Source organism: Salvia hispanica, chromosome 1 (assembly GCF_029641045.1).
Source record: "Salvia hispanica isolate PSC_SH4W2 chromosome 1, Shi_PSC_v1, whole genome shotgun sequence".
NCBI lineage: Eukaryota > Viridiplantae > Streptophyta > Magnoliopsida > Lamiales > Lamiaceae > Salvia > Salvia hispanica.
Window position 1 is genome coordinate 6,387,300 of NC_142692.1, and position 24,069 is coordinate 6,411,368.

The following is a 24,069-nucleotide window of genomic DNA, read 5'->3' on the forward strand; positions in this document are numbered from 1 at the left end:
CATATATTCTCCGAGAAACATTTTGGAAAAGTGAGTGAAAGAGAGATATTGCAATGGAGAGAGATTTGAGAGAGATGTGTGAGAGTTGTGTGAAAAATTTAAGGTATATTTATAGATTTGAAAAAAAAAATAATAATAAAAAAAATGCGTCATCGGGCGCGACGCTGCAATGGGCGCCCGATCTCACGCCCGATGGATCGGGCGAGAGATCGGTCGCAACCAACAGTTGCAATGGATGCCCAACGACGCCCGAGCCTAATCTCGGACAATCGGGCGTGAGATCGGACATCTATTGTGGAAGCTCTTATCTCAATACTTATCTATTTTATTCTCATCCTTATTTTATTCTTATTTTATTTAACAACACCTATCTAAGGTTTCTCCAACATTTTTTTCCCTAATGTTTTTGTTAACCAACTAAGGATGAGGTTTTATTCCTACCAAAAATTTAATAACATAGCAATTAAACAAATTACTAAAAACTAATGTGATAAGAGCATCCAATATAGGGGAGCCACGGTCGGGCCACGCCAGAGCCGCGGCTCCCTATAGTGACAAGGATGGGCGGCCGTGGCGGGGGGAGAGGGGGATGCCCATGGGAGCGCCACGCTTGTGGCCGGGCCGCGGCTCAGCTGCTGCTCCCCTTTTTCGATTTTTTTTATATTAATTCTATAAATATACCCATTTTTTCCCAATTTTTTACACCATTCCAATCTCCACTCTTTTCATTTTATCACCAATTCTACTTTTGAAAAATGAGTTCCGACGATGAGTTCCAACAATTGGTGGATAGGGAGTTCTATAAACTCGTTCAAGAGGTACAACGGGAAGTAGAAGAGGAGGCGGCGGCGGCGGCGTTCGTTCGCCCGTTCTATCATCGGCGGACCATCTGCCGTGACCATGTCGGGGCAGACCAACGGTTGATGGAAGACTACTTTGGTGATAACCCCTTGTTATCCAGCAGAGATTTTCCGTCGCCGCTTTAGAATGTCACAACGGTTATTCATCCGTATAGCGACTACATTGGCGCAGCGGTACATGTGCTTCACATTGCGCAGTGATGCTAGCGGCCGACCCGGGTTGTCAACATATCTGAAGTGTACCGCTGCAATTAGGCAGCTTGCCTATGCCGGACCCGCTGATATGTTCGACGAATACCTACAGTTGGGTGAAACAACTGCCCTAACGACGCCGAGGCAGTTTTGTAATTGTATCCAGGCCATCTTCGGTCCGGAGTATCTACGGAAGCCAAATGCCGATGAGTGCCAGAGGTTGATAGATATGCACGGGAGAGTGCATAATTTTTCGGGGATGTTGGGCAGCATCGATTGCATGCACTGGGAGTGGAGGAACTGCCCGGTTGCTTGGAAGGGGCAGTTCACATCTGGATTCAAAGGGAGACACCCAACAATGATACTGGAAGCTGTTGCTGACTACCGATTGCGAATCTGGCATGCATATTTTGGTGTCGCAAGATCAAACAACGACATCAACGTACTGGATTCGTCTCATCTCTTCAATGATGAGTGTCAGGGTGAGGGAGACACCCAACAAGGCATACTACTTAGCCGATGGGATATACCCTCGTTGGCCCATGTTTGTCAAGACGATCCGGCAGCCGGTTGGGCCGAAACAATCCTATTTCGCGGCCAAACAAAAGAGTGCTAGGAAGGATGTTGAGCGTGCTTCTGGTGTCCTCCAAGCGTGATGGGTCATTCTACGGTGCCCCTCAACAATGGCACGAAAATGATGTCGCCTCCATCATGTATGCATGTATCATATTGCACAATATGATAATAGAGGAGGGTGCAAGTACGAGTCACGGTATTGCAACCGCCCCACTGCAGATGGGTGTACCGCGTAGTAATGCATACTTGATCCAACGGTTCGCCAATATGCGGAGGGAAACATCACATACGACATTGCAGGCTGATATGGTCGAAGAGGTTTGGAATAAGGGGAGGAGGGCGTAGAGCGTGATATGCGTTGGGAATGTAGTTTATGAGAAGTCGAAAATTTTCGTTGTATAATTTTACCCCTTTGTATAATACAACGAAGATTTTGTTTTAATTTTAGTTCTTATGCATTTTTTCAATTATTATAGTCCAATAACCTTTATTTTAGTAGAATTAAAATATAAACAAAATAAAAAAGTTTAAACTTTTTGGTGGCTTGGCCATGTCCACTATAGTGGAAAACATAGGCATTGGTGGACCGGCCACGATTTTATAGCCTGACCACACTTTATGGCTTGGCCCGGCCAACTATAGTGGACACCCTAAACATTCTTAATAAATTTGGCGTAATGGTGGACGTGGGGACGAACCCAAGTTTTCTTCATATTTAAGATAAATACATGCACCGACTTAAAGTGAGAACTTTAGACGTGTGTTTGACAGAAATAGAAATTGAACTTTCGGCCATAGGGACAAGATTAATCCAAACTCGGTAAATATAATTATTCTATTACTGCAATATTTTTTTAAAAATGTATCTATTTATCACGAAATGAATGTAATTAATTAGAATGAGATGCATCACCATACAATTACTCATTGTTTTTATGAAGAAAATAAATTACAGTAATTCAAAATATATTGTGTGGTCGGATGTGGTTGCACTACACTCTTTAATTGACGGAAACAACACCATTCACGACCTAACTATAAAAGGTAAAAAAGATATACTACCAACGGTCCACCCACTGCCCCAGTATGTTGGAGTCCTTAGCCTTTCCTCAAAATAAATGAATTATACTCCTATTTTAAAAATTTTAAAACATATAATAGCTTATTATTTCAGTTTATATCAATGCAAAATATTATTAGAACGCAAAATTATTTAAAAATTTTAGAAACTCATTGTCTAATATCCAATGTATATACAATATTTAGCTTGCATTGTACTTTCAATTGCAAAGTGATGGAATCAACCAAGTTCATATAGGAGTACAATAAATAGCGAATGTTCGACAATATATAATCATATACTATATGAGCCGAAAGGTGATATCATAAGTTCCAAAAGCACTACAAAAATTATCCATCCTATGATGAGTAGGAGTAAGATTATAACTTATAAGTAAAGAAACTTATTTTAATGAATCAAACTGATAAAAATAAAATATGAAAAATTACAAATTAAGATGGCTTACTTAACAATAACTATATTGGAATATCACATAGAATATGAATCAATTACAGTGGAACGAATGAAATACTTATGTTTGATTTAGGTTCAATTTTATTATTCCATTTTGTGTAGTGAACTCGGTCAACTATATCGTATACTAATATCTAATTAAAAATGAATTACCCAATTAATTCAATTTAGGGCTTGTGAGTTTACTTTCATTTTATGGTACCCCTCTTATTCAGTCCAACAACTAAATTTACCCTACTTATCCGATGACGTGACGATACCCACTAACTTCACCTCTCTTTTAGCCGCGATGATACTCATTGATTCCAGTTCTCCTTTCGTCTCGTCCAACGACCACCACAAGAGATATCGGGTCTAGTGCGGATATCCACGAATCCATTTCGATGAATCTCATAATTAAGTTACAATTTTACAGCCTCTTCACAACTCACACAATCCACAAAAAGTCCACTAATCTCTATCAAAAACTTAATTAATTAATACGTCGACTTTAGAAAACTCAAAACATATAATGTTTTAAAAATAGTATACCCAACTTATAGTAAATACGTCGACTAGTTTTGTTCCAGCACTACATCACTTCGCCAACAAAAAGGCGCACGTCGTCGCCAGCTCTGCAGAAAACATTTCCCTTAATCTCTATCAAAAACTGAATTAATTAATAATTAACCCCCAATTATAGTCATTAGGCAGGCCCACAACTGGTTCACATGCAAACCGCGTGAGGTGGTGTCAGACCTGACCCCACCACGCCCCTCTTCTTTTCCACTCATTTCCATCAAATTTTCCATCCCAAAATTCCATCCAAATAATTCCATTCTTCATAAACTTCTATAAATAAAAATCGCCAAATATTTACTGTACTTCATTTATATCATGATAGTTACAGTTTTTTTTTATTTTTATTTTTTAGATACGAGATTTAATGAATTGATGTGATAAAAATTAAAATAGGGAAAATAAAATTAAAAATAATAAAATAAAAAAGACAAAGAGACCGTAAATATTACTTATTATAAAAAAAATATATTTTTTGAAAATAATTAAACTACAACTCAAATGAAATATGGCTAAACTACTTTGGGACATAAAGAATATTAGATTAATGAACTGGGAGTATAAGGAAGTACTGCTAAGTATTACTCCCTCCGTTTCACTATAGTTCAGGCAGAATTTTTGGGTTCGGAATCTAAGAAAGAGATGTTGAATATGTTAAATAAATAGATAAAAAAGTAAGAGAGAGAAAAAGATAGAGAGAATAAAGTATATAGTGAATAAAGTAGAGAGAATAAAATAAGAGAGAGTGAAGTAAGAAAGAAAAAAAAGTTACTATATAATGAAATGACTCAACTATGAAGAAACTTTTCGAAATAAAAAAATGACTCAAATATAATAAAACAGAGGGAGTAATACAATTTGAGCCATCCCTCCATTCGTTAAAAATAGATTAAATTTGGCATTTTGGAATGCCCTTTAAAAATAGACAAATTTTATTTAAGTACTTCCTCCGCCTCACATAATTTTACATACTTTGACTTGACACAAATTTTAAGAAAATAGAAAGTGACTTAAAATAGTATTTAATCAAGATGTTAATTTATTCCACGATTTTATGAAAAAAAAAAAAACTTAGAAACCAATTTATTATTCCACCCGCTTCCAACTTCCCAGCAATCTGAAAATTCTCTCTCCTTAAACGACCATCCATCACTCTCTCTCTTGTGTGCTGGGCCCACAGGGCTATTTCCCACCATTTTAGTGGTCGCTATAATTAAACCTTCATGAGGCAGCAATGCAATTCATAATAATCCCCTGTATCTCTCCCTCTCTCTCTCTTCCGTAATCCCCGCCTTTGATATTTTCCACCCTTCCATAATCGATATATATACACACACACTCACACGCGAAGCCACAGAGAGAAAGAGACAGGATAGTTTGCTTCTTTCTTTTCTCTCTTTTTTGTGAAAAAAAATGGCGCGAGAATTGGACGAATTGGGATTCTGGCTTCCGTCGGAGATTCTCACCGACGACGACCTTCTCACCGACTTCAAACCCGACCGCCTCAAAACCGCGAGGCTCGACGATTTCCCCTACGGATTTGGCGGTTTCAACTCGGATCTGAGTTCACCCGCCGAGTTGGTCACGGAGACAGAGAGCGAGGACGACGACTTACTCCTCTCCCACTTGACTCGGAAGCTTTCTCAGTCTTCGCTACTCACCGACTATGCTTCAAAGGTATGCTTTAATTTAACTCTTTTACTTGCTTTGATTTTTTTTTGATTTTGAATCGTGAAATTTTTAGGGGTGGAAGGTGTGTGGTTCGCCGCAATCGACTCTGTGCGGGTGCAAGCCCAGCCCGGCTGTCAGCCCGAACTCGGTGCACGGCTTCTGCTCGCCTCCGGAAGCGGAGGACTACATGCGCCAGGATTTCCTCCACGCGGCTGCGGAGGAGGTGGCGAGGATGCGGATGGTTGAGGAAACGGCGGCGTTTTACTCGTCCAAGCACTTCCCTGCGCAGGTCAAACCCCGCACCGCCGCCACCCCTGCCCCTCAGATTTTCCCCAATTCCGCCTCTGGTTTCTTCTACCCGAATAAAGCTGGATCCCAACCTTATCTCTCCTCTCAGCTACTCCAAGCACCCAAGGTCTGCGCGGCAACTTTTAAGCCTCTGTTTATTTCCAGAGATTCATTTTTTTTTGGTTTCTGATTTTAATGTTTTAAGCAGATGAAGAAGAGTGAAGAATACATGAGCGGAATTGGCGAGTTTCAGCTTCGGAACGGAAGGGGAAATGTCGGAGATGGAAGGACTCAAGTTACGCCCATGGCGACTTGGCCGGGTTTGCAGCAAACCGGTTCTGGTATGCGGCCGGCTTACCGCGCCGAACCCGGTCTAAAGAAGGAACGGACGGGAACCGGCGTTTTCCTGCCTCAGAGATTCGGTTCACTCCCTGCTGAAAATCGCAAGAAATCAGGTAATTTGGGGATTTTGGAATTTTCACCTCCCGATTTTTTTTCCTGTTTGAACATTTTCTGATTCTTCGGCTGTATTTTTGGATTGCAGTTCCTACAAATGTTTTGGTGCCAGAAAAAGTGTTCCACGCGTTGAACATCAACGTGGACGCCATTGATGCCCAGCTCCACCGCAACGCAAGTGATTACGGATCTTCGAATTTCGATCTCGGTAATTTTTTCGTTTCCTTTTATGTATCACAATCTCTCCAGAGCTCAGTTTACGCAAGATCTAATTTCTTCATTTGATTCGATTTTGACAGACGCCGCATTGAAGCACAGGAAAAATCTGATGATGGCTCAACAGAGAAGAATTCTCGCGGCGCAGCCTGCCATGAATCAACAACTTAGGCTGCCTCGAGATTGGACTTACTGAATCTTCAATTATCGCGGCGGAATTTGGGGGTTAGGGTTAGCAGCAGTAGTAGGTGAAATTCAGCAGTGAAGTAGATGATGATGATGAAAGGGAAATAAAGTGGTTGAAATAAAATTTAAAAATCTGAATTAATAGGTGATATTTTGTAGGTTTATTTTGTGGTGGTTGCTTGCCGCCGGCGAGATTGGCGGTGGAGTATGACCGGTGAGCTGGAGTCTGGTTTTGGTTGTTACTCCACTCTCTAGCTGTGTTTTTCTGTTACTAATTGAAAACTTCAAATATGAATGATAATTATGATATCAAAGATTATTATTATTGAGTTTACACTATTTTTTTCTCTTCCTAAACAAGAAATAATATAGTAATATTAATAAAAGTTTGATTCTTTTGGTAAATTTTTTTAATTATTTTTCTTATTGAAGGTATTGGTAAAATTGACTCTTTTGTGGCTATCTCTATTTCCAAAAGAGAAAAGGTCATAATATTATCTTTGTTTTTATCCTTTCAAAGAGATAAAGTTTGATTCAGTTTTTGCTTAGATAACTATATTAATATTAATAAGTTTAACAGGTACTCCGATTTTGACAAGAATTAAAAATCGGCTTTCGAGGTCAAGTTCAAATTAGGTATGTAATGAAGTACAAAAGGAACAAACTAAGGTTAAAAATATAATTTTATTTACATTGCAAACAAAAATTGAATAATTTTTAAAGCATGTTGCATAACTTACAATTTAACTCGGGAAGCCTAATCTTCGACGTTTTTAAGGGTCAATAGTATTTCCAAAATATATGAAAGCAACATGAAGACTTTGGTTATACATCCAAATGTTGGAAATTCCATGATTTTTTAATATTGGAATTGAATTGTTCTATATCTTCCATTAAATTACTTCTAGCCGTCTAGGTCTTTGGATTTCGATTGTTATAATCGTTGTCCACAAATAAAAACCGTCGTTTCAGAAAGGAAATTAAGAAATACCACTGCTATTATTTAGTTATGATTATTATAAACCTATACAAAAATGGATTGAAGTAAAAACGTAAATATAAAGAGAAACAATAGATATGATAAATTAAATTTTGTTAGAGTTAAGTTCATACTTTAGGAAGTATAATTGAACAAGTTTATATGCATTTATGCAAAAATAAAAATTCTACCATAATATTCATTCCACGACATGACAATTACACCTATCTAGTGTTGGAACAAATCATTCTTTAAATGCATATAACAATGGGTAAAATAATAGTAGTATAATTTTTGCGAAATAAGAAAAGGAAAATAAGGTTTATAAGTTTATTAACGTCGGCAAAAAGAGAAATACTCTAATATGATTCATAATCTAAGTGGATAAATCTACTTGTATGCCTTAAACTAATCATATTTGAAATACTTTTTGACATGTTGGGCTCAATCTCAAACATGGGTCAATTTTATTTTAATTGGGCTGAAAATATTTTTGTTTGTTTGTAGGCCTAATTTATCACCATAAGATTGTGAATGAGAATGTTATCCACATTCTCCATCTTTATTACTAAATAAAGTACTTTATTTAAATAAGAGTGAACTACGTAGATATACATTATATTGCAGTTTCACACATAAATGATACATGATCTTTATTTTATATCGTTTTTAGTACTCAGTGATAAAAATAATCCTAGGTACCAAATATGTGATTTTTTTTTCATGGAGGATATTTTTGAAAATTTCAATTAAATAGTACCAAATATGTGATTATTTTTTCTTCCTTTCTTATTTCTCTTTTTCTTATTTAGTTTCTCTTTTTAGTATTTTATCTTCCTTTCTTTTTTCTTTTTTCTCCTTAGTTTATGTTTCTCCTTCCTTCTTTTTTCTTCTTTTCTTCTTTCTTTTTAGTGTTTCGTACATACATCTAATTGCATTCATAATATAAATAAAAAATTAAATATTTAATTAAATTAATTATTTAAAGTAATTAAATTAATTGAATATTTTTTATGAAATTATTTTATACTCATTTTAAGGTTGAAACACCTAACTAAAAATATTCAATTTTTTATATCATTACAATTTACAATGTTAAGTTTTTATTAAAGCTATATTGATTAGTTACTAATTTAAGGTTAAATTTTTTATTAAAGCTATACTGATATATATATATATATATTATTACTATTTGATTCATAATTTATATAATTATATTATAATTATTTATTAATTACTATCAGTTTTTAGTAACATAATAATAATATTATTATAATAATTAAATATAATTATAACTATAAGTATATTTAAGTATATTTGAATGATATTAAAAATAAAATAATTATTAGTTTATAACATCAAAATAATATTATTAATATTGATTAATAATAATATCATAGAGAATGAGGAGAATGAAAGAAGATATTATAATATCACTTTTGATACTAATTTTATGTATGCCCAAAATACCCTCTATGACATAAATGGGAAAATATATTTGTTTAAATGACATTTTGGGAAGAAAATTGCATCAGGTACCAAAAATGTGATTTATAGGTACCAAAAACGATATAAAATAAAGATCAAGTACCATTCACGTGCGAAAGTGAAAGATCAAATACCATTTATGTAGTTCACTCTTTAAATAAAAGCAGCATGAAACTATTTTCTTGCACCTTTAGTTCACCCCCACTCAATGCCTAGCAAAAATATGGAGTAGATAATTTAATTGAACTTATAGAAAATGACAAAAAAACCGCAGAGTACAAAAGCAAATGCATTAAAGAGAGGGAGAGGCTTTTAAGCCCATATATGTATTCTTTTCTATTTTTGAAATTATTGGTAATTATCAGAATATGTCTTTAGCCCTTATCAAGATAATCAATCGAAGACTAAAATGTTTGAAGTTGGATAATAGATTAGTGAGTAAAGGAAAAAGACTATACCAAAAAAGATGAATGAAGAAAAAGTTTAGGAAGAAGAAGAGAGATTTTGAATAAGAAGACTGCAAATTTGATAGTACATCGTTCAATACATATTTTGCATGTAAGAAAAATACTCCATGAGTTAGAGCATCTCCAGTGCACGGATGTTCCATTCGAACATCCACTAGGACTTTCCAAAAACACCTCCTGCCACGTCACTAGGACTTCTCATTCCACTGTCACGTCACTAGGACTTCCCCTGCACAATCCGCCCTTCCCATGCGGACTTCCCGCAATAAAAAAAATTCACAAATTCACAAATAAAGCAATTAACGTTTACGGAAATAAAATTTCGACACGAATACGAACGGAAAAAATTAACAACTTCATTAAAAAAAAACATACATGATTAAAAAAAAAATTAACCACATCAACGTCCACCCCTTCGCGTCCAAACCTCTTCGATGATATCGTGCTGAAGTCGAACATGGGCATCTGTTTGCCGCATGTCGGTAAATGCGCGCATCCGCTCGACCTCTCCATGAGGTACCCCCATATTTACATTCGCGGTGGCCACGTCGTGGCTTGGACCGGCACCCGTATCATTTTTATTGGTCCACTGAGTCAGTTCCGCAGCTTCCTTTTCTACAATCATGTTGTGCATTATGATACATGCGCACATGACATCTCGAATGTTGGGAATATACCACTGCCGTGAAGACCCTTCACTACCGCCCATCGACTATGGAGCACACCAAATGCCTGCTCCACATCCTTGCGCTGCCTCCTGACGGCTCGCAAAGTATGTCTTCTTTTGTCCGAGCGGATGCTTGATCGTCTTCACAAAGACGGGCCAGTTTGGGTATCTCCCATCCGCCAAATAATATCCCATATTGTGCTGGTTGCCGTTGGCGACGAAACTGATGGCGGGACCAACGCCATTGCACTGATCGTTGAACAGGGGCGACGACTGGAGAACGTTGATATCGTTGTTCGACCCGGTGACTCCAAAATAAGCATGCCATATCCACAGCCGGTAGTCAGCTACAACTTCAAGGATCATCGTGGGATGCTTGGCTTTGAAGCCGATAGTGTGCATCCCCTTCAAGGCGGTGAGACAGTTCTTCCACTCCTAATGCATACATTCTATGCTGCCCAACATCCCAGGGAACCCGTGCACATACCCATGCATATCTATCAGCCTCTGGCAGTCTTCGGGGCTCGGACTCCAAAGATAAACCTCCCCGAATATCGCTCTAACGCCCGCGCAAAAATTCTGCAGGCACTCGACGGCTGTCGACTCGCCAATGTGAAGGTACTCGTCGAACATGTCGGCCGCGCCTCCGTACGCCAGTTGCCTGATTGCAACAGTGCACTTCTGTAAGGGCGTGAGACCGGGTTTGCCAACCGCATCCTCCCTAATACTGAAATACATGTATCTTCTCTCTAAAGCACCCACAATATGCATAAACAGCGGACGATGCATCCTAAAACGCCGCCGGAATAAGGTATCCCCAAAACACGGCTACGGAGCGAAGTAGTCCTGATACAATCGAATATGTGCAGCAATGTGGTCATGGGGTATTGTAGTTCGACGACGGATCGGCCGAGGTACCGCCGCTGGGCCCTCTACTGTAGCAGTCGATCTATCTCCCCTTCCACAGTGACCTCCAATTCATCCTCGCTATCACTGTCACTAGCGCCCCCACCACTACCACCCGCACGACTACTAGCCATTTTAGATATAATTGAAAATAGAGATTTAGAGAGAGAATCTTGTTAGCACAAGTGATGCGAATGAAATGAAATTTAAGGAGTCGTATATGTAGAGTTTTTTTTTAAAAAAAATAAAAAATAAAATAAAATTAAACTCGGATGTCCTCGGCGGACGTCCGCCCGCCCGTCGCCAGGATATCCGAGGACGTCCGATGTCCTCACGGGACGTCCGTGTCCGACTTATTTTGTTCCAATGGCGGACGTCCCGGTCACCCGTCGCGGATGTCCAACCGGACGTCCGCCGTTGGAGATGCTCTTAGCAGAATCTCTATTAATATAGTATTCCTTCCTCCGTTCCTTGTTAGTTGAGTTGTTTTTCTGTTTGGAATGTTATAATATAATTCAATCATATTTATTTTTGAGAAAAAGTAACTTTATCTTACTTTATTCTTTTTACATTTATCTTAATTTATTCACTATCCACACATTATTTCTTAATTTTTATGTAAAAAAAGTGTCTCAATTAACTAGGAACAAAAAGAGTATTAATATTTTTTTCTATATCGGCCACTGTTCAAGCCACACACACAATGCATGTGACTATGTGAGTGTGGCGTATGTGAGTCGTAACTCAAAAAACAAAACAAAAAAAGTGATAATTTATCAAATGCACAAATATTCCTCATAGTTTAAATAAATTAAAACTATGTTAAGATGTAGAGATGAAAACGAAATGGCATAATAAAAACACTGGCAAATAGCATCACTAGAAAATCCAACTTTCAATCGCCACTCCCAATCTCATCAGATAAATTTTATTCTAACAAGATAAAAATGATTTCTTCATGAAAACGACACAAATATTCTCCACAAAATATTCTAGGCTAAACTCCCCAATATATTACGATCTTCAATAATCTATCATGAAATGATATTTCTATTTCATTATTCGCACTATATTCATACATAGGTAGATCAAACATGAAGTAATTAGTTAGGGTAGTGATAAAATGCAAACTCATAAAATTTCAACACAGAGTCAATACAACTTCAACACAATGTCAATACAGTGTAAAATTTCAAGATTTTGATGTTAACACAATATCCACACAATGTCAACACGGTGTCAACCGTTGACACTGTGTTGATATTTTCTGTTGCTAAAATTTTATAATTTGTTGACAATTTTTAACGGTACAGATCATAGTTTGGAGTTTGTACAACATTTAAAATTTGCATATGATTACATTCCTAATTAATAAATACTATCCCCTCTCATGAAAAATAGTACGCACTATGTTCCGTAATAATTGTCTATTTTGATTCCGACAGACGTCTAACAAATATAATGAAAAGTGGGTTAGAAAAGTTAGTGGAATATGACTATATGAGTTTTACTTTTAAATAATTAGTTTTATAATAAAATGTGAGTGAAATGAATTAGTGGAATGTGATACTTACATATCATTTTTATTGTAAAGAGTAAAAGTGGACAATTAACGAGGAGACAGAGGAAGTATAATCTATACAATTTTTAATAGAAAATTCTCAAAATAAAAGAAAGACACAGATAAAAAAAATGATTGAAGACTAATTGTATTGAACAGACAAAAATTTACGATCGAGAAATCTTGATTAATCGTCAATCAATATTTATATAACGAGGTTGATATTTAGATAACTATCATTTATCATAAAAATTTATTTGATCCTTTCACGTAGATAGTCACATTAAATACATTTAAATTTAAATTGTGACCAAAACAATAAATTAAAAATTGACACGAGAATGAGAATTATTCTTAAAATAAATTAAAAGATAATACAAACCGAAGCCGGCCATTTTCCACAAATAAATCAGGGGCCGTCCACCGCACGCGCCACCGCTGCTAGCGCTCTGTATTTAACGGCGAAACTGCCGGCGACGTGGCCGGCCACCGCCACCACTAAAACTCCGACGTTGAATGACATGACGGCGAGCATAACAAAGTAAGCTAGAGTCATCCGAACGCCGTACACGGCCGCGAGTACGGCCGCTGCGGCGGCCGGGCGGACGCCCCGTGGCTTGAAATTCGGAGGCACGGAGAAAACCTCGGCGGCGACCGCCAACAGGAACACCACGGCCAGGGCTAGAATGTACATTCCGAGGCGGCCGGAGCCCGGCCAGCCGGAGAAAAGGACCTCCACGTCTTTGCCCCAGAAGAAGCTCATCTGCATCATGGGCATGTACATGATGCTTTGGTTGTTGTACGGTGACGGCATCGGCATCGGCATCGACATGTTTCCACTGTCATTTGCCATTTCTTTTTTGATACTTGGGAAAATATGTGCGTTTAGAATAATAGTATATGTAGGAAAATGAAGATGATAGTAATAATATTTTGGAATTTTTAAAGATTCTATTTAAAAAGATTTTTTTGAGGAGTTAAAATCAAGGACCCTTCGGATTGGCCTAGGCCAGTTAGCCAGTGTGCGTATTCTTTCTTCCTTTTCTTTTAATTGTAAGAATTGTTTTCTTTGTCAAATGCACTTTGGTTATGTCGCAATGGAAACGTAGTCACGGGGTGAGATAAAGAGTAGTACTATAAAAATTAAAAATTGACGAGCTGGAAATGTCGTATCACCTAGATTTTTCACTTCAGTGTTAATAAGAGAAAATCGATTTTGTGGGTAAGAGCGAATAATCCTTCGTTGGCATAATCTATTGACAAAATTATTTAGCGACAACTTAATTACCAACGTCTGTAATCTGTTGGTAACACTGTTTACCCACAAATTTTTTATAATTCGTGATGGATTTGTCCATCGTAAACAGCAACTCTTTTGTAGTGTATAATGTCAAAGTTCAAGCTTTTATAAAAGATGTTTTTAAGTTTGTCGGAGATAACCGACTATCATTAGTGATTTAAGGTCGGGGTGATAACTCATCTAGTGATAGAATTTTATGAACAAAAATGTTTGTGCTCATACATAATAAAGTATAAGGGTACAATATTTTTGTAATTGCAAAGTTGAAATATGTATAATACATGATCAAAATTCAAATCTTTTGCAAATGACGTTCATAATAAATTAAGGGTTTCCAAATCAATCAAACATACAAATTAATGAGCTTTATTTTGATGATGATCTCACATTGATGCAAAAATATTAGAACTCTTGATTTGCAAAGTTTGGATTGGCAATTTAATCGCCATGCATGTGTAAAGGGAGGCAAGCAATTAAATCTTTTTAATTCTAATTAACAAAAATTAATCCACGAAACACTAATCGACGCACTACTACGAACTAATCAAGAAAATTAAACTTAAAAAAGAAATATTTCAAATGAAAGTACATCCAAATCTAGTAGTCATCTTCCTCCACCGCCGCCAGCACTCTGTACGCAGCGAGCGCTATTATGTACATGCCGAGGCAGCCGGAGCCCAGCGCCCCAGCCAGCCGGCAAAAAGGACCATCACGTCCTTGTCCTAGAAGAAGCTCGGTACAAGTCGTGCGTGTACGTCATGCTTCCGGTGTTGCACGTTGGATGGCAGCGGCGACATGTTTTCGTGATCATTCCACATTTGGTCAATTACTAAAATACTCCCTCCGTCCCACGAGAATATGTATTTTTTAATTTTGGAAAATATTTTCTTTCTAATGAGGTATGACTCATTCTCCACTAAAAATACTTTAATTACTTCTTATTTCTATATCTCTCTTACTTTAACAATTTTACATTAAAACTCGTGTCAAACCCAAGATGCATGTTTTTTGGGACGGAGGGAGCACTTATTTGTTTTGTAACTGTAGAGGTAAAAAAAATGCCATTAAAAATGAGATAAAAATAGTTATTGCAAAGGTAAAACAATATCATTATAATAGTAGGATACAAAATATAGTTGGTTTACCTTTAAAATCTTAATTCATAAAGTATTATCCATTATCGATCAGGAAGCTTCGTTGTTGAAAATTGTAAATTTATAGCTAGTACTCTAGTACTAATAAAGTATATACTATAATAATTAAAGGAGTACTTATTATGATTGTGAAGTGTAATAGAATTAATTCACTACTAACTAAAATGATTTTGCTTAGGATTGATAATAGTGAATTAGGTATCTATACTGCTATACAAATTATGCTCAATAATCTAAAAAATTATAGATCCAATAGTAATTAATAATGATATATTTCCATTATGCAAGGTACAATCATATAACACCAGAAAAAAAATAGTAATACATAATACAAAAATCTATTAGGAATAACACGAGAAACAAGTCATTAACAAACCCTAAACAATCTCAACCTTTAATTTCAAAGTCCTTGACAACAAGAGATTTCTTAGCATCCCTCTTAGGAACCGTAATGGTGAGAATCGCATTATCAAAATGCGATTTCACGCTATCGCTTTTCGAATCCTCCGGTAGGGTGAAAACCCTAGAAAATTTGCCTTTACTACGCTCAACGTGGTGCCAATTCTCGTGCCTATCTTCCCTCTCCACTTTCTTCTTTCCACTAATTTTCAAGAATTTGCCCTCTTTCACCTTCACCTTCACTTCCTCTTTCTTGAGCCCGGGAAGCTCAGCCCTGAGCACGTGAGCTTCCGGGGTCTCACTCCACTCCACTCTCACTCCACTGAGAGGAGGGGCGGTGTTGCCATGAAGTCGCGGGCGTTGTGCTAAGATGGCTTCGTGGCGGTGGTGGAAGTCTTTGAAGGAATCCCACATATCCATGGTGGATGGATGGTGGAGATGGCTTCTAGGGAAAATGGGCAAATTAGACATTGTTGTTGCTTTGTAGTGAAATGAAAGATGTTTTGCTTAGTTTAACAAGTGTTGGAAGATAGCATTAGCTTTATAGAGGGAGAAAGAGAGGGGAATCGGCTTTAGTGAAGATGGGGAATTTAGGATGAAGATAGTTACATGGAATTTGTGCTCAATTTGGACAAGCGTCGATGTAGATTGACGATTCTCAATTGGTGCATGTCTAGGTGGATGATAATGGCATCCACTGCAGCATGCTTAATAGATGCCTTAAGCACGCGCCGTCGAAAATTAAGAGATGAAATGTACTTTTATGTACACCGGTTTGAGCCTTTTATTTATTAAAAAAAATGTATTTTTACGTACACTATATTTTCTAGTTTAAATTATATTTTTCATTCTTTACATTTTGTTTTTTTATGTAAGTTGTTTTCACTTCATGTTGTATGTCCTTAACTCTTTATATATAAACGAACACAATCATGTCCTTCCAAAAATATGTTTTAAATCCGCCGCTAGACGCATCAGCGACACAATTTAGAGCAAAAGCGGGGCCCAATTTTAAAGAGTCGGATTTGCGGCGACGGAAAGCAAAGCCACGGAGCGGTGACCGCACATGGAGCTGGCGGTGACACAGGCGGGGGGCGGGGGCAGTGGTTTTTTCGAGTGGCCTATGCTCTTTTGGGCTTTCCGATGGGCCCTTTGACTGAAATGGGCTTTTGTAAAATTTTCATCTACAAGCAATCCATCCTATACTACTACTACTTTTGTTTAGTTTGAAATATTGGCATTTACTATGTTAAGATTTCGAAGATAGTGCTTTTCAAAACACTTTTGCTTTTTCTATCTCTTAAGTTTTCTTTTTTTTTAGTTATTTATTTTTCCAAGCTCTAGATGACTAATTTCTTGGCTCACTACTCTTTGCAATAAATAAGATATAGACATTTATTTTGATAGTTCTTGTTGGGGTCAAGCATTGATTCGAGTCTGCAGAAAACAAAAATTTACAGTAGTATATTCTTGAAAAACAATTTTCTAATAAAATTGGTGAATTTGAAATAATACTATCATAGTGAAGATAATGTGGTAATCACTCACGTGTAATTACAATTGGTGGTTTAGGTACGTCCGTAGGATTATAAATTCGTTAGAATCCTTGATTAGGTAAATGGGATAAGGATTAAAATCTACTTTAATATTTCTTACAATTTTTAACCTAACTACATTAACTAGTATTTCTAGAAGTCTATGTTTTTCTTGTTTATTAGAATAAACAATGCGTAGAGACAAATATTAAATACTAATAAAAATACAAGATATCATTCCCCCATCTTGTTATTCTCAACTTAAATTTTGTGGGCACGTGTATTAAAGAGAGTTGAAAAGTGTTGTAAAATTGTATTGGAGTTTTAAATATATCTGACCAATAAATTAATATGTTAAAGAAGGAAAATTATTTATGTATGCCGACTTAAAATGAGAAAATACATTATAAATGTTACGACCTAAAATGGGAAAGTAGACTATAAATATTGGAGGTCGCCCCTTTGATGAGTTGGAGTCCGTGATTCTGAACGATTGGAGTGTTTGCTGGCTTGCACTCTAACATCCCTGTTTCTGCTGGAAGATCAAGAACATACTTCTGTTGGCTAATAAAGATTTCTTTTCCTGATCTAAGTACTTCAATGCCGAGAAAATATTTGAGATCGCCAAGATTCTTCATCTCAAGATCTGTAGCCAGGTGTTCCTTGAGTTGTATTTCCTCAACATTGTCCCCGATAATGATCATGTCATCTACATAGATTATCAGACACGTGATCTTCTCTCCTTCCCGTTTGATGAAGAGAATGTGGTCGGAATTGCTTTGTGTTCTTCATTACTTCTGTAAATCTTCCGAACCAGGCCCTTGGAGATTGTTTCAGCCCGTACAGTGTTTTCTTCAATTTGCACACTCTCCCTTGCCCAAACTCTTCTGAGAATCTTGGTGGAGTTTCCATATAGATGGGATCTTTCAACTCTCCATGAAGAAAAGCGTTGGTCACATCATACTGATGAAGTGGCCAATCCCTATTTGCCGCAATAGAGAGGAGGACTCTCACGGTGTTCATCTTTGCAACGGGAGAGAATGTATCAGAGTAGTCGATTCCTTGAGTTTGAGTGTACCCCTTTGCTACCAGTCGAGCTTTGTATCGCTCAATGCTTCCATCTGGTCTTCGTTTAATTGTGAAGACCCAGCGGCACCCAACTGTATGTTTTCCATCGGGCAACGGACTGATCTCCCAAGTACCATTCCTTTTTAATGCCTTCATCTCAACTAGCATTGTCTCCCTCCAATGTTTGATTTTGACTGCTTCTTCAAATGTTCGAGGTATCTCTTCATCATACAATGCAGCATGGAACGCTGATAAGGCTAATTTCATGCATCGGTATGTGCAAAGTAATGTTATAATTTGCTGGGTCTAACACGTTTCCTAAGCCAGGTGTGTGAAGAAAATGGCTAGATCGAGGAAGTTATGGAGGAGATGGTCTAGCAGGAGAATGGAACGAAATGAGCAGGAATTACGAGGAAATTGGCGTGATAAAGGGAGTCTACAGCTGAGGGCAACAAAGTCATTATCAATACCTCGCTGGACCCACTAAAACGCCTATAAATAGAGAGGAGCATGCAGCGCAATGATATATAGTTTTTACTCTTCTTAGCTCATACATTTACACACACACTTGGGAAAAATTCTGGGGATAATCGTGATAGGGGGGGTACTTTCTAATGATCTCGAGTTTGGTAACACCGTCCTAGTGAGGGCGAAGATACAATTGTTTTAATTTCAGCTGTTTTTTTTGCTAGTTTCCACCGTCGAACTTCACTTTTGGGAGTCGACTTTGATGTTGATGATGTTTAACTGCTTATCGCTCATGGATCTGAGTTTAGCTGTTTAATTTCAAGTTATTTTGCTTATATCTCTCTGCTGTTAGCGTAATTCTTAAATTGCTATGTCAATCTCTGCTTATTTCGTTATTGAGGTGTTTGATGTGGAATTTGGTGACAGATCTGTGGTTGATTGAGTGTTCGGAGCTTAAATTTGTAAATCTGACGTGATGGAGAATTTCTTCTGTTTGGAATCCGTGTCGGACGCTTGGATCCGGAGTGGATTTAGCGTCTGAAGTTGGTTTTGGCGTGTGAAAGAAACAGTAGTTGATAGACTTGTTTTATTTCCTTTGTTTTCTATTTCACTTCGTCTAGGTATGCAGATCTGTTAAGTTCTTCGTTATTTATGCATAGATTTGATTTCAAGTTAGTAGCCCTGTTTTTGATTTGCTTATGTGTTTTCTCAAGAAGTTTTATGCGAATTTGGTTGTAGAAGACGATGTCACTGTCAGTTAGTACGAGAGTTAGTTATTCTGCCACGTTCCAGTCGTACTCTGCTTTTTCTTAGATGTGGTCCCACCATAGAATTATCTCCTAGGTCTAGCTGTTAGGTTAAGTTTCTTTCTAATATTCCCAAGTCAAGTTAATTTTAATTTTCCTCAACCCAAGAAAATGCGTGGCAGCAGCCAACACCAAAAATACTCCCAAATCCTTGATTACGAGTCTTACGCATCCTTCTCTGTGGGATCGATCCCTACTTCCCTATACTAGGTTTAGTAAAGTGGTTGAGGGTTTTTGAAGCGGGGAAGTACTTGTGTGTCCGACGACCGGGATTCCGCACAACCTACGAGTTCCTAGACCAAGTGATCTAGTGGACTTGCTGGATCTGGGAAACCTGCCTTATTTGAATATCGCAACACTGCACACACACTACACTTGTACTGTCACATCTCAAGTAGCTTCAAACGCCTTAGCCATTTTGGAGATGTTGGCCTCGACGAATTTTGCTACAAAGTATCTGCTTTTCCGGCTTATTTTTTCAGAAGAGTATCTTTTTGGAGGAATTCCTCTAGTGCTCCTATAGGGAAATATATACTGCCCAGTATCTTGATCAATCGAAGTATCCTCTTTCTCTATCTCAGGGGGATCAGAAATAATAGCTGAACTTTCAAGTGGTGAGCCAGAAATTACCTCGGATTCCGTAATGGCTGGATCATCGGAACACGGCGGAAGCGTCGTTGGGTTCGTTTCGGTAGATAAGGTCGGCTCATGAATAGTGCCAACTTGCTCTGTTGGTCCCACATCAAAGTGACTTGGCACATACTGTTGGGACTACCGCAGCGGAAGACACGGAAAACAAACAGGTCCTTAACGGATCTATTTAGGTGATTATGCATTCGACTCCAATTTCATGCAATAAACATAGATCTATAGATATAACATCAAATAAACACATAATTATGCATATTCGATGTAGATTCGATTGTTACCTCATAATCCATCATTGGATTGACGTTGCTAGCTGCACCACCCGGAGATCCTTGGTTTATCGACCACGAATCTTCCGTACTATTCCCTTGTCCTTGATTCTCCATCCGTGTGGGCGGATCTTAGATTATCAATTAAATAACTTTGAATGGATCTAGGGAAACCCAATACAAACACCAAATCGTCTAGATCTAATCCTATAAATTAGGATAGATTAAGAACAATAATCAAAACCCTAATTCTCCCACGTGCTAGGCACGAAAATCGAGACCAAGTGAGAGAGAAGAGGGAGGCGCCTATTTGCCTCCTAGGGTTAGGGTTTTGTGTTGTCTTGGATTGTGTGCTAGGGTTTCCCTTTCATTCATTATTTATAGTGGACCTTATTGGGCTAGTAAGGGGATCCATGGAATGACTTAAGTGTTGGGCTTACCCATTAGATAAATTACTAATTAAATCAAATGACCCATGATTTAATATATTATCAATGGAATATTATTTTGTTCCACTAAAGAATAATATTGCACTCCCACTTAAATCACCAAATTACAAATAACTTGGGTCCAATTTATTTTATAATATTTCCCGCGTTTAAGATTATCTTGATCCGTCAATTTAATTCTTTTGTTTGCTATGTGACTAGAATTAAATTAATTCTCCAAAGAGTTTTTCTAGTTTGAAACTTTATTTATTATTCGTGGAATAAATTCCAACTGCGCAGTTTTCTGAATAATAAATTCCTTTTTCAAACACCTCTTGGTGATCACCCCTTAGGGATTTAATCATACCACACTAGGCACGCGAAATCTATGAAATAATATTCCAATACCTTCATGTTATTCAATTACTACCACCCAAGATATCATGAACTTGAGTTACGTACAAACTCTCACATATTGATAAGTCAAAGTGGCGTTTGATTGAATAAACAATATTGATATTAATATCATAGACTAGAAAATACTAAACTTTCTGAAATATATTATTTCAGTAGATAGCAATAAAGAATACATTTCGGTAGATCCTTTCAGTGCTTTACCACACCGGTGTTACTAATCTCTTCTTAGGTAAGAGAGAATTATCACAAACACCGCAACCGTACCAATAGGTAGCCAAAGCCTATCTAGGTTGTGAATACGTTTTTCTTCTTACTAGATCTGGCCAAGTCCCCTACTGGAAAACTCATGAGGAGATTCATCGAATTTCCCTACTTGACCTTCTTAGTAAAAAGTCTTAGACTTGTTTATTATATTTCAATAATAAACCGTTATATTATATTATTTATTCTCATAAATAGGTAAACAAGTGGACGTGGCATTTCTCGTATACATGCACAAGCTGACTGTACAAAGGCATGTACGCTCGAAGCATCTTTTAGTATACAAACCCCAACACATACCACCGAAGAGAGTCGTTTTCTTGGGTCTCCCCCTGTCTTTCACTCTCCCCCTGAGTCCCAAGGTGGTAAAAGAATTTTGTTTCGAGAAAGTTGCAATTCATGGTGGTGATTACCCGTCTGGTTTTTGGATCGTAGCATCGATAACCCTTTTAATTAATTCCATACCCCATGAACACACACTTAATCGCACACGGGGAAAATTTGGTTCTTTCGTGTTTCGGGATGTGTACATAGACAGTATAACCAAAGATTTTTGGTGGAATGGATAAAGCTGAGGGAACTTGGGTCATAGTAGCTAAGTGATCTAGGGGTGTTTTTTGGTTGAGTATTTTGGTAGGGAGACGGTTAAGAAGGTATACAGAAGTGGCTATGGCTTCAGGCCAGAAGGTCGGCGGGACTTTTGAATCAAAAAGGAGGGCTCGGGTCATTTCAAGGATTATTCGATTTTTTCGTTCGGCTACCCCATTTTGTTCGGGTGTATGAGGGCAGGAGGTCTGGTGAATCAACCCATTATCTCTAAAAAATTGAGCCATAGAATTGTTTACAAATTCCCCCCCGTTATCTGACCGCAAGATTTTAATAGATGCTTGAAATTGGGTTTGGACCATTTTATAGAAAGAAACGAATTTTTCAACAACCTCGGATTTTTGTTTCATAAAATATACCCATGTGGCCCTACTGCAATCATCGACAAATATCACAAAATATTTAAAACCAAAACTGGTTCCAACAGGTGCGGGACCCCACACATCAGAATGTACTAATGAAAAAACAGTGTCAACACGAGTATCATTGGGTTTAAAAGAGTTACGGTGGCTCTTGTCCAAAACACAAGCTTCACACGAGAAATCTTAGGAACAAAAAGTTTAGGAAATAAAGATTTTAGATAACCCGAAGAAGTGTGACCCATTCTTCGGTGCCAGAGCCAAGTCTCCTGAGTGGTGGGTCCGTGAGCAAGCATCGCCGCACCATCTTGTCGAGAAATCTCATCTACAAAATAGAGCCCACGGCGTTCAGTGCCACGTCCAATAATCTTCCCCGTCCGGATATCCTGTAATAGGCAGAAATTTGGCTGCATCAGTAGAGTACAATTTAAATCCTTAGTCACATGACTAATCGACATCAACTTCTGAGATAAGTTCGGAACATAGAGGCAATTTGAAATCTGCACATTCGGGAATAATTCTATAGTCCCTGCTCCTTCAACCGGTGTCACCCCCCCATTTGCAGTTTGTATATGTGACTTAGGGGTCTCATGAAATTTCACAAAATCCATCCCGTATCATCAAAGTCATTACAATCCCGGGCCTCAAAAGCACATGATAAATTTGCTAAGGGGGCAAAAGAATTTCTGCAAATAATGGGGTTGAGTTCGAAATTTCTCCTAAGTTTGGGGGCTGATTTCTGTATATCATCTGAATGGGGTTCTTTGTCATATTTATCAAAATATAGGGACTTAATAGAAATAGTGGTAGAATCAGGGTTAGGTTTTTTATTTCCTAACCCTTTACCTCCATCCTCCGCGCCGTCAAGTTTGAGAGAAGCGACCATTGCCTCGGCTGGTTTCCCGCCGCCGTTGTCGCTGCGCCGGCCACCGCTGGTCTGGAGACCGCTGGATTCCGGCCTCCGTTCTTGAAATTGAGCCGCTTCACGGTTCCCTTCCCTTGTTCCAGACTGATTCCTTCTTCCTTCGGCTCCGATGGCTACCTTAGCCTTCGCTGCCTTCTCCTCTCCCCACCAGTCGGGATATCCGACCAATTGAAAGCAGGTCTCCTTCGTGTGTTTGTGCATTCCACAGTGGGAACACCAAAGTTTTGATTTTTCCGGTTTAGAGTTTCCCCGGCGATTGGCGGCTGGGCGCGGCGGCGGTGGTTGACCCTTGTTCTGCGGCTGAGACGGGCGATACTCCCTTGCTCCAAATCCGTACCCACCTCCCGATGATGAATCATTTCCGACGGTGTTGGTGGTTAAATCGGACGCCGGTGGCATGATCTTGTGTCGAGCCGCCTCCCGTTTCACCCATCCATACGCCTCATCGACTGAGGGATATGGGTCCTCTTTGAGTATCTCGCGTCTAACCCAGTCGTATTTTTCATTCAATCCCGTGAGGAATTTGAATAATCGTAACTCCGATTTGATGCTCCGGTATTGCGCGACGCCCTTATCGCAACAATCGATCGTCTTGTGTGGACACCGATCGATGTCCATCCACAGTCCATGAAGCCGACTCTAGTAGGCTTCCAAGCTTAACTCCCCTTGTGTGATTCGGCTGGCCTTTTCTCGCAGGTCGTATATGAGATACGAATCGGCCGAACTTGCAAAAGTTACTCCGAGTGTATCCCACGGTGATTTTGCCGTCTGATGATGTGCGAAATCTGCTATAAGGTGGGTTTCTATGTTGTCGATGATCC

At 38.2% G+C, this 24,069-nt stretch overlaps 3 protein-coding genes and 1 pseudogene across 4 annotated transcripts; 1 reads left to right on the forward strand and 3 right to left on the reverse strand.

Moving 5' to 3' along the window:
• Window positions 1–4,957: 4,957 nt before the first annotated feature.
• On the forward strand, window positions 4,958–6,871 carry LOC125185115 (uncharacterized). 2 transcript variants are annotated; one of them, XM_048081600.2, is made up of 5 exons: window positions 4,958–5,397; window positions 5,465–5,806; window positions 5,888–6,134; window positions 6,224–6,343; window positions 6,435–6,871. In XM_048081600.2, exons 1-5 carry the CDS (start codon window positions 5,134–5,136, stop codon window positions 6,545–6,547), a joined length of 1,086 nt encoding a protein of 361 aa, XP_047937557.1. In that variant the 5' UTR covers window positions 4,958–5,133; the 3' UTR covers window positions 6,548–6,871. The 2 variants fall into 2 exon arrangements, with proteins under 2 accessions (XP_047937557.1, XP_047937558.1); XM_048081601.2 differs by having other exon boundaries at window positions 5,474–5,806.
• A 6,064-nt stretch (window positions 6,872–12,935) lies between these two features.
• Window positions 12,936–13,514, reverse strand: LOC125185166 (copper transporter 6 pseudogene; annotated as a pseudogene).
• Window positions 13,515–15,312: 1,798 nt separating this feature from the next.
• LOC125223852 (18.1 kDa class I heat shock protein-like) lies at window positions 15,313–15,979 on the reverse strand. Its single transcript, XM_048127153.2, has one exon. The coding sequence runs from the start codon at window positions 15,927–15,929 to the stop codon at window positions 15,447–15,449; it is 483 nt and encodes a 160-aa protein (XP_047983110.1). The 5' UTR covers window positions 15,930–15,979; the 3' UTR covers window positions 15,313–15,446.
• A 6,692-nt stretch (window positions 15,980–22,671) lies between these two features.
• Window positions 22,672–23,647, reverse strand: LOC125219212 (uncharacterized). The gene is made up of 2 exons (XM_089062378.1): window positions 23,170–23,647; window positions 22,672–22,709 (listed from the first exon to the last, which is right to left on the reverse strand). The coding sequence occupies exons 1-2, from the start codon at window positions 23,645–23,647 to the stop codon at window positions 22,672–22,674; spliced, it is 516 nt and encodes a 171-aa protein (XP_088918504.1).
• Window positions 23,648–24,069: the final 422 nt, after the last annotated feature.